This window comes from Atta colombica, unplaced genomic scaffold (genome assembly GCF_001594045.1).
Source record: "Atta colombica isolate Treedump-2 unplaced genomic scaffold, Acol1.0 scaffold112, whole genome shotgun sequence".
NCBI classification, from domain to species: domain Eukaryota; kingdom Metazoa; phylum Arthropoda; class Insecta; order Hymenoptera; family Formicidae; genus Atta; species Atta colombica.
Genome location: NW_017259198.1, coordinates 1,044,139 through 1,055,499, shown reverse-complemented (window position 1 = coordinate 1,055,499; position 11,361 = coordinate 1,044,139). Strand labels below are relative to the sequence as shown.

The window sequence follows — 11,361 nt, the reverse complement described above, 5'->3', positions numbered from 1 at the left end:
ATAATATATATTATATAATATATTTTTTAATAAATAAAATTTTTTAATAAATAAATATTACTTTAAATATGAAGCGCCACTACGATCTGAATGTTAAGATGTTGAATTATTATATATATTCATATAAATGAATTTCAGAAATGATAATTGCATGTCGATATTGTCGAACTTTCAACGCAATCAATCTGAAATATTAATAATCCTCCCAAATTTCCCAAATTAATCTTAAAAAACTGTAATAAGCTTATTGCGAAAAATATTGCCTCGGCCGGAAGTCAAATTCGGATCTCTTGCATTCCGTGTGAGCGTCCTAAGCCTTTAGACTACCAGGACCTTTTTAATAAATAAACAATTATAATTTGAAATAATTGAATAGCGGATAAATCTAATTAAATTAGAGAAATCCTTTTTCGATCGAAGCAGATCTTAGTGCTTAAGTATTTCTGTATAAATTTACATACACATCTGATTCTGGAAACCAGGTGAAAACCGCTGAAATTTTTTTGAAAAGCAATTATAAATTAGCATTTTGTCTAATTACTCATATCGTAATCTGATGTACAATTTTTATCTGCTTGCAGAATGAATTTAACAGCTGATTGTAATACCGACTGCAACTGTGTAGGCATCAAATATTCACCAGTCTGCCATGAGGCATCGAAGACAACTTTCTTCTCTGCCTGTCACGCAGGATGTCGAACGATCCTGGACGATAAACAATTCGGAAACTGCAGTTGTCTGCCAATAAATGAATCAAGTTATATCGAAGGTGACTTGGATCATTTCAGTTCCAGAGACCAGTCATTCAATTTTATTTCGAAACAGCAGATATATGAGTTCGACTCGCAAGCACTTCCATCAATCTTCGACAAAGTCAAAGCTGGTCCATGCAGTAGTGATTGTAGCCGGTCGTATTTGCTCTTCACGGTGCTCAATTGCGTGATTCATACGCTGGGCTGTTCCGGGAGAATCGGTAATGTCCTGGTGAATTACAGGAGTGTCGAAAAGAAGGACAAGAGTTTCGCCCAAGGCATCACGCTAATGATCATCTCGTTACTGGCTTTAATTCCGGGGCCGATTATCTATGGGGCTATTATCGATTCGACTTGTTTAATATGGGAGGAATCCTGTGGGACTAGAGGAAATTGCTGGTTCTATCACCGAGACAATTTTCGATACTTAGTGAATATTTCCTCGGCCGGTGAGTATCGTCGAGTTTAACGACCTGTGTATATTACTTGTATGTATTTGTTCAACTGATTAGATAAAAAGAAAACAAAAAAATCGTAGTATGATAAGATAGTTTGATTGAACGATGGACAAAATGATTATTGATTACTCATTCGAATATTGTTTCGCCATTTGATTTCGTCAGTTATAAAGAAGTGTGTTGTTACAGGATTTACCATGATAGGAGTATTACTCGACGGTGCAGTTTGTTATCTCGGTAAAGATTTGGATTTGTATGGCGCCGCGGAGAGTGACAAGAGACGCGAGTTCGTGAAGGAAAATGTCACAACTGATAATGTAGACAAGAAAAAGGAAGTTAATGGAAATGTAAATCAGAGGACAGAACAGAGTCGTCTATAACGCTTGCTGCTGTCCGATAGTGAACAATCCAATGAGATTCGTGGAATTGCTCTAGGTACCTGAAATTCCAGGGCTTTCGTGACTGACACCGAACACTCCGATGATTTGTAGACAGTGCAATGATTCTATTAGCGACAGGAGATATAAATCGTGTAAATAATTTTAATATAACGCAATAATTAATTGCTAAAACTTCTAGATTCTCGGGATCGAAAGCTGGGAACTATCGTTGTTATAGTTTTGTTGTTAAACCTTTATTTTTAAATCATGCTCATTTTTATTTCGTTGTAAATAAATTACGTTTATTTTTTGTTAACACATTATCCCTCACGCTTTATCGCGTATCCCAACATCATACATTTTTAATTTTTATTTTTTGTCAGCAAAAAATTGGCGAAAGTTTTATTAGGATCTCCCTTTCGATACACATAAAAGTTTTAGAAAAATTATTTATACATTAATAATTATTTTTATTTTTTTTACAATTTTTCATCAAGTAATATTGAATGATTTGTTGTTCCGATAAGGATATTCACCCTTCGTTATTTTATTGCTCATCAAATCTCCCGCAAGTAGAATATAAACGCACCGCGAGACGAAAGGGTTTATTCGGAAAACTACATTGTGGATCGGTGAATTGGACCGTACTCACTCCTCAGCTTTAGAATAAGAGGGGAAGAGCGTCGAGACGGTGGAAGGTGGAGGTAAAATCTCAGGGCTTGTCTTCAAGCCACCGAAATTCAGGGGTTTGGCGGGACATACAGGGCTACTACCGGACGGAGGGATTACATCCCACGAGGCTGAAGGTAAAAAGGGAGTTTTTGTTTGAGAGCCTTTTAATTTTTAAGCCCACCCAACTAAAGCGGGCGGCTTGGCCCGTATAATGAATTCCGCGACGTTCCCGTGACGTCAGGTCGTCCCTATTGATCGTATCCTTTGGAACACCATTAGAGGATGCGCTTCGGCATTACGATTAAGCGTTCTACCTTATTCCGTTGCAAATAAGGAAAAATGAGGTTTGCAAGGCGACTAAGAATGTCTTTCTGAATATTGAGAATATTGCTACGTTGTTGATAACAGTAAAGCGAAGTGCAATAGGATAAAATTCTCTATCGATTTTTATTATTTGATATAATTTAATTTAAAGAAAAAATGCATATGAGAAGAATGTTATGATTGTTTTATATATAGTATGCATATAATATTATAGAAATTACCTGGAGATTTGTTTATTATTTGCATTTTTCTTTCAAATATCTAAAATTTTTAAATACTAGGAATATAAAAAATTTATGCATATATATATATACTCAATATAAATTTTTATTATAACAACATTATCTATAAAAAGAATGAAAATTATCACTTCTTCATGCCTCGACCTGATATTGGGAAGTTTTGCTGTTGTGTGTACACGGTTGCATTGTGCATGACCCTGACCCATCTTTCATATAGACCTCATCAACGTCTTCTAAGTCGAGGTACAGTCCGATCAGACTAGAAGTGAGGTTGCCCGATAAAGGATAGATGCATGTGATGACCGGAAGCAATCGGTTTACTCACCTTCCACTACTTCTAAGCTTAAGAATCGTGCCGCTTTTATTTTCGATTATGTTTGATCTATCTCGAGGTTTTCTTTTCTTTTGAAAAAAATACGCGCGGATCGCACAATGTCACATAACATTCGACACTTCCTACTATCCTTTTTTTAATAAAAAGAAATTATATTTTTTTATAAACTGCCAGATGCGTGTTAATATGCTACGATACAAACGGGTAGACAGGTAACATAAAGAACTAATAATCGCAAGTAGAGGCCAGAACTCAACTCGAGAAAAATACTTGACTATTACCTCTGCTCTAATAATAATGATACTAATGTAGCTCATCCGGCGTTCCTTCTGTCATTCTACGAATGCTGCGTAATTTACAAACGCAAGTGGGTTGTGCCATTTAAAGCAAAATTTGTGCTGGTGAAGTAACCTTGTACTTTGTAAATTAACTTATCATGTACATTTCAACGGAATATGATACAAATCATTGAAATTGCAATAGAATTGATTTATGATATATCGTGCAAGCGACACGTGTCTTCGAGTGTAAATATACATTTGACATTATTGGCAATGTGTAACATCTGGATGAGAATAGTGTAATCATTCTTACTTAATCTAATTTAAGTCTTCAATGCCACTTTCGATATTCTTTTTTTTTAATAGTCTTTTTCGAAACTTTTGTTTATTTTATTGCTTACAACTTTTTTACTAATCAAAATACATAAGTACATTGCTTTGATATATTGTATTCTTTAATGTCTAGTGTTTGGATTGAAAAAAAATGATTACAATATGTTAATTTTTATGAAAGTTAAAAGCAATAAAAATTGTGTTGTCAATATGTTGTATCAATGATAAAACGTGTGGCATTGAAGGGAATGGGAATTCTCAGATATACTATTGCATACCTTATGAGATAGGTAATGCACTAAAGATTATTGACATCATATCTGATTTTTCATCGGATTTTATTAATTTAATACTATGTATATTAATGGATTTATAAGAATTATCACTGTTTTTTAAATTAATAGCATTAATTTCTTATTATCTTTTAATATAAATTGTTTTAATTGTTATAAATATAATCTATAAAATGTTAACATACAAAATAAAAATGCATTTAACATAATATAATTAATTATTAATAGCGCATTGGTAGATTCAAGAGTTTTTTCAATTTTACCTCGGTCCAAGAAGATGGCAGCCTTCGAATGATATATACGAATCAGGTTGCGTAAACATCTTGCAAAAGACTCATGCAAATAGAGAGAATTTATAAATCACAGTGGATTTTGGATTTTTTTCAACAATGGAAAGCGTCTCGCCAATTTTAAACCTGGTCAACGTCACGATCTTCGAAGTGTCATAAATCTTACAGTACAAACTTAAATGCTACGTATTAATTTTTACATTTATTAAATAATACTTAATAATTGTAATAGTTAATGAATATATTAACACAAAAACATCAAAAATGGAAATTCTAGAAATGACAAAATGTGTTGATTTCATAATAATCAAGAAATAATTATAACATAAGATTATATAAATAAAGATTATATAAATAAAGATTATATAAATAAAAATAATATATATAGTTTGTAATAAATCCAATTTATCTACAAGTTACGTAAAGAATAAAATGCATCTTCTATAACAATAGCTTTTAACGTCTTAGCAAATTGATATCGAGTACTTCTGCGAAGTTTTATTTGCATGCATCAAACGACAGATCGAAGTTTCCAAGAAATTTATACACACAGTGTATTATTTGGTGTATTTATGATGTTGTTATCATAGATGTAAATTTTCTTTTGTCTCGGCAGGTTTGTGAGCATGCAAATACCGCTAGGAAGACATTTCTTGCAAATCATGGCAAATGTTGCTTTGCGAAACGAAAGCTCAGCTAATTTGATATCATTTAACTGCCAACTTTGACGCGAATGATGAACGATCAATTTATATGACTTTTTAGATTTTTTATTTTATAAATATCTAAAAAGTCCTCATTTTTTATAAGTATTTTTTTATAAACATTTTCTTGTTGTGCGAAATTATTTTTTTAACGTTAAGATATATGCGAGTTTGGGTAGTCATTTAGGTATACAGATTACCAAACGTGATAAGAAAATTTATATTAAACGTCATTTTATATCATTGCTTTTCCTGTGCACAAGACGAGATATTTATTTAAGATTATTTCGAATAACAGAAATGCAATTTTCTTTCTTTTTCTTTTTTAAATCCATCGTATGATAACAGCATCTTACTTAGGGCGAACAAATTGAATGCAAAAGACGAAAAGATGCAATGTTAAATATAGACTTTAAGTTTGAAATCGTTTGTCCATTATTCATCCAGCATCTATTGATGATCTTTCGGAAAATGCTTGATCGAAACAGTCGATACGGAATCTAACAACATAATCGTAATATATGGCCACGTGGTCTGGTCATTCGACGAGTATAAAAATTAAACTTTGGCAATTACCCATCAGCTATTAGCGACATAGCTGTTTGATGTATGCCATTAGCAATGCGCGGGAATAGACGGAAGAGTTTACCGAGTGCCTATGTGTGCGCGCGTGTGTACATCACGTCGGCTCTATTAAATCATAATGGGTCCACAATGTGAGCCTCTGCTCCCGGAGGTTGACTAGAAACGAGCTTAGACAACACCGTACCGAAAGCCAAGACCTCATGCACGTCGCCGCGGTCGGTACGTCGCGAATAGTCCCCGATAGGGATGCCCCGTTTCAACCAACGCCGGGATTCAATGAGGTAGAACAGTAACTTTCGAAAGAGATGCTTCATATATACATTTCGATACGCACATACACGTATATACACGAATGCACAATATCTTTTTTATCTCAACAATTTTCCTCTTGTTATCCAGAGACGTCATAAGATAGCGTATTATTTAAAAGTCACGAATCATCGACGCAATAAATGTAATATAATAAATATTATTACATACTTTTTATCTCAAGTAAGTAAAAAAAAATTAATTAATATATAGAACGTTCTATAATTAGTGCGTATATAGAGCATTCGCAATTAGGTACAATTAAGTAAATGTTTAAGGATTAAGTGACTTTGAAAAGCCTCGAGAATGAGCATATGAATGAAGCTTAATTCTGATATTATAGCAATTAATTAATTAACAATTAATTAAATAACAACTCACAGGTAATGATTATAAGAGGTGCTCAAAATTAAGCCGTCAGACCGCAGCAGTAGATCGTAAGACGTGCTTTACAGCTTCGCCATTTGATTCGTACAATTTCGCAATAGGGGCGCCGAACGCTTACCTCGTTAATTGTTCTTTTTCTACGTAGGAGTCAACCATACCCTACTCCTTTTTGAACATCATACAGGTGTAGGTTATCACATAGACCAAGATAGATCAAGCCGACGACATTCGCAGACGACGAAGGCGGCTAGAGGAGGGATCGAAAGAATCGCGACCGGTTTAGAGGGGAAAAGAAGAGAGGGATAATCAAAAGGAAAAAGAGAGAGAGAGAGAGAGAGAGAGAGAGAGAGAGAGAGAGAGAGAAGAAGGGATGATGAAATAGGTTGATTGTGAGAGACAGAATTTACCCATTTGATAACGGCACGGTGGACAGTAGATACGTGTAAAGAGATCGTGGCTCTCTCGTACGATCGGCTCCTTGGGGGGCGGAAAGTGGGGATTCTCAGTAGGTATAGAACGGTCTACACTCTGTTGCATTTAGACGCCTCAGTTGCGGAAGAATATCGCTCGTTTTCGGACGCAAATCTATAGTTTGCGAGGGATCACGCTGACTCACCGTAGAACGATCGAACCTTTTTTAAAAGAGATCGCCGCTATATATCGATACTCCATTTCGGTGGTTAATTATTCAAACTATAACTCTGGATCCATCTTGCATCAGCGGTAGGTGACCGCAGTTCGTGAATTTTTTGCTCGCGACATCATTAATCATACATGATTGAAACATATAATTCAATTTTATGAAGAAATACAAATTTTATTAGTATAATATAAAAGTTTAAATTTTTTTATTTCCTACAACGATTTTATACTAAAACTTATTATAACATTTATTGTTTAGATGAAAATTACACGGTTTAAATAAACAGTCAAGATATACCTTGTCTTTACATTCTTGTCATTTTTCTTTTAGCGATATCGTTCAAATATTATTCCATTTCAACACTCGCAATCTGATAATATTGTTTGACATTCAGTGTCAGAGGTTGTTATACAAATACATTATCTTCAGTTCGACTCAAGATTTAAATTTTTCCATCGATATCTTTCCATCATCATTGATCATCCCCGTAGCATAAATCAAGCTGCACGCACGACAGTCGTAGTCAACCCCCAGATTTTCTGGCGTAGGTGTTGCCTGGATGAGACCAAGTCGAAACATGGAGAACACGTGACCGCGTGATAAAGTGACGGACACGAGAGACAGTGCGAGAGGAAAAAGAGTAGATTCCGCGAGTGAGCGCGGGGGCGAGTCCAGACCGAACGAAAAAGCGATGCCAAGAGTCGCGAGGACGATCAAATCACATCGGTACCGTGCGACCCGCGATTGAGGTCACTGAATTCGCTCGAAGCCACTGGTGTTAGGCGCTTGCCAGTTGCGAGCAGTCGCGACGATCAAGTCAAGGCGAAGATGAAGAACAACTCGAGTAACTCAAATCACGAGAAGAACGGGCCGGAGAACCTGAAACTATTACAGGTGCCGACGACACCGCCCGCGACACCGTCATCACCCACGACGCCAACCAGAGGTCTCGATGATGTCTTCAAGGAGCTACCGATCACCGATGATACCTCGTGCGGCATATGGTGCCTCAAGGGTCCAACTTTGCAAAAGTTCGCCAACAAGAAGGCATACGTGTTTCTCTACGGTGTGCTTGGCTGCATATTTTCCGCAAGTTACGCCTATTTCAATGGCACTATCACTACCATCGAAAAGAGATTTAAAATACCCTCGAAAACAACGGGTATGTATAATGTTTCATTATACTTTAAATACTATATATATGCACTATATCACAAAAATAGATTTAATCCATAGATATTAGAAATGAATGTTTACATTTATATCTCTTTTTTTTTTTACAAAAAAGATCGAATATTTTGTTAACAAATAAAAAATAGAGCCAGTTTGAAGTGGCATTATATATTCTAAATTTAAATTGTTGATATAATTAATTTGCTAAATATTTTAGCGAATTAATTACATTTCTAGCATTATAGTTTTATTAAAATTTTTTTAGTGTTATACATAAAATTTTTTTATTAATAAATTGTATATTAAATTATTAATAAAAAAATTTTATGTATATTATTGTATATTATTTTACTTACATTGAAAATATTTTATAAGAATTAGCAGTTTTAATAATTAAAAATATTGTCTTCTATCTAAAATAGTTTGTAATCAAGTTTAACATTTTAAAATCAAAATAGAATTAGCGTTCGCGTGAGGATTGTCATTAAATAAATTGTTACGACACAATTTACGTCACGTACGTACTTTCTTCTCATGCAGGTCTCATCACAGTGGGTAACGACATCTCGCAGCTTTTCGTATCCGTCGCCCTGTCGTATTACGCAGGAAGGGGTCACAGGCCTCGATGGATCGCTTTCGGTATTTACACCGTAAGTTTTATCACATGCATCCTCGGATATCGATTAATGCGGCGTGCACCGCGTATTATTCGCGCGCCGTACTTTCGCGTCGACAAGAAACGAAATCAGCTGTCAGCACACGCCCCGAGAAACGAGCCGGTAGACGTCATAACTCACCGATTGGTCGGTTCTTAATTAAATTAGGAAGCGTTAGAATCGTAGTTACGCTCATTCATGCCTCTTGCCATCGTACTCTCGTCGTCGTGTGCTTAGCTAAGCGCTCCATTCTTCGTAAAGAGGCGCTTGCGGAATGCTCTAGATGTCAAACAGATAGTTGAGCGTGCTGCAATATTTATAATACGACACAATAAATTATAAACAAAAAAAATTGTAGAAATAAAAAAAGTAAAGTTAGAATTAACAAAGATTATTATGTAGGTATTTTAAAGCTCACGACTTAAGCGCAAATCATATCATTCCCGAATATTGATAAAATATTGTCTATTTTATCAGGTTGTACTTTTCTGTTGTCTTACGATGCTGCCACATTTTCTCTATGGACCTGGCGAGGATGCCTTATCCCTGACTAAGGAATATGGAGCGCAAAGTACGCTAAACACAAGCACGATTCTTGAGAAACATTCACGAAAATTTCTGTGTATGGGCAAAGAAAATCGCGGAAACGATTGCGAAGTTGAAGATGGAAACTTCGCGCCACAGGTGCTTCTCTTCATAGCTCAACTAGTATCCGGAGTGGGTGGTTCCCTTTATTATACCCTCGGTGTGTCGTACATGGACGACAACATACAAAAGTCGAAAACGCCGGCACTGATCAGTTTTTCGTACTTTCTACGAATGCTAGGACCCGCCATTGGTTACGGACTAGCCTCATTTTCCTTGAAGTTCTACATTAGTCCAACTTTAACTCCTACTATCACGATGCAAGATCCGAGGTATGTAGAACTAGAATAATTATATCATTGCAATTAAACAGTAATTTACTGTTTTGTTATATATAATAAATTATTTATCAAATGTTTATACAAGATATATACATAAATATTTTGAAAAAATTCTTGTTAATTAATTATATCAACAAATTTACATTAATGAAATTTAAGGTGGTTAGGCGCTTGGTGGTTAGGATGGATTATTTTGGCCATTCTCCTCGCCATTTTCGCAAGTATAATCGCTCTCTTTCCAAAAACGCTGCCGAGAGCGGCCGCTCGCAAAGTCTTAGCTCTGGAACGCAACAAATCGGCTGCGAGCATCAAGGAGCAAGAATCGGAGCTACCAGCGTCAATCTCAGATATGTTGAGGACGTTTAAGCGCCTGATAACGAACACGACTCTAATGTGTAATAATCTGGCGACAGTCTTCTATTTCATGGGCTACATGCCTTACTGGATCTTTATGCCAAAGTACATTGAGACCCAGTACAAGCAATCAGCGTCTGTCTCATCATTGATTACCGGCACAGTCGGTTTGGTATTCAGTGCCTTTGGGATTCTGCTGTCCGGTCTGGTCATCTCCAAGTACAAGCCGAAGGCTAGGTACCTAGCGGCGTGGAATGTCATGATCGGAATTATATCAATACTGGGAATGATCTCTTACGCCTTTCTCGGTTGCTCAGCGAATGACAACCAGATTGCAATTCAGCCGAACGGTGTATTGAAAACACAACTACCCTGCAACGAACATTGTCACTGTGACTACGTTGAATATAATCCTGTGTGCTCCGATAATGGACAAACGTTTATATCCGCATGTCATGCTGGCTGCCGCAGTATGAAGGTTTGATATCATTTTGCGTAATTTCTATGAGAGGCAATCTCGCCTTAGAAAAAACTGGCTATATAAAAAAAAGTGCAGTAAAAAAAAAATAAAAAATCTTTGTTAAGCAATTTTTCATGTTACAACATTTTTGAATTACTGTCACATTTAAAGGCGAAATGTTTTTAGTAATTTCTATTAATGTAATTTTTATTAATTAAATTTATCTCTTCTTTTTTACTTTTAGCTTTACAATAACGGCAGCAAAGTATATACGGACTGTAATTGCGTAAAACCAAAATTGGCTCGTTCCTTGGCGCATCCGTTTTCCAACATCACATCCTTCCCATTCTTTACCGAAGTTCCATTGGAAACGACCGAACCCACCATGGAAACTTTGGGAACGGCTATTCCGGGTTCGTGTCCAGTCGACTGTATGCAGAAGTTCTACATCTTTCTGACGGTGGTGTGTTTTTTGAAGTTTAGTGGCGCAACCGGAAGAGCGTCGAATTTTCTAGTTTCTGTAAGATGCGTCGATGAGAAGGACAAGGCGGTTGCCATGGGCTTCGGATTAATGATAATGAGCCTTTTTGCTTTCATACCATCACCTATTTTGTTTGGATTTATATTAGGTTAGTGATAAATTTCATTTGTACACGCGGTTATTAACATCGACAAAGATAGATTGCCTGACGTTGCATTATCAAATGGCAAACAAAATTCTCGATGTCTTTATTTATTTTTTGCTTGAGAGAGAGAGAGAGAGCGAGGGGGGGGAGGGAGGGTAGGTGAGTGAGTGAATGAGTGA

General features: G+C 36.0%; 2 protein-coding genes across 6 annotated transcripts in view; both read left to right on the top strand.

The window, feature by feature from the left end:
- The window catches only part of LOC108694032 (solute carrier organic anion transporter family member 4C1), a 9,742-nt gene extending 7,862 nt beyond the window's left edge, over positions 1-1,880 (top strand). The window contains exons 7-8 of the mRNA XM_018203280.1: positions 566-1,201; positions 1,400-1,880. Of these exons, the coding sequence (XP_018058769.1) occupies positions 566-1,201; positions 1,400-1,590 (827 nt within the window). The 3' untranslated portion in view covers positions 1,591-1,880. The remainder of the gene's footprint in view (positions 1-565; positions 1,202-1,399) is intronic.
- A 4,906-nt stretch (positions 1,881-6,786) lies between these two features.
- LOC108694076 (solute carrier organic anion transporter family member 2A1-like) overlaps positions 6,787-11,361 on the top strand; it is a 9,573-nt gene continuing 4,998 nt past the window's right edge. For 2 of the 5 annotated variants that reach the window (XM_018203367.1, XM_018203363.1), the window contains exons 1-6: positions 6,879-7,067; positions 7,536-8,149; positions 8,701-8,810; positions 9,294-9,733; positions 9,902-10,574; positions 10,801-11,185. In XM_018203367.1, coding sequence (XP_018058856.1) covers positions 7,816-8,149; positions 8,701-8,810; positions 9,294-9,733; positions 9,902-10,574; positions 10,801-11,185 — 1,942 coding nt within the window. In that variant the 5' untranslated portion in view covers positions 6,879-7,067; positions 7,536-7,815. Of the gene's footprint in view, positions 6,854-6,878; positions 7,068-7,478; positions 8,150-8,700; positions 8,811-9,293; positions 9,734-9,901; positions 10,575-10,800; positions 11,186-11,361 lie in introns of those variants that run through there. The other 3 variants (XM_018203365.1, XM_018203366.1, XM_018203364.1) reach the window with 3 other exon arrangements.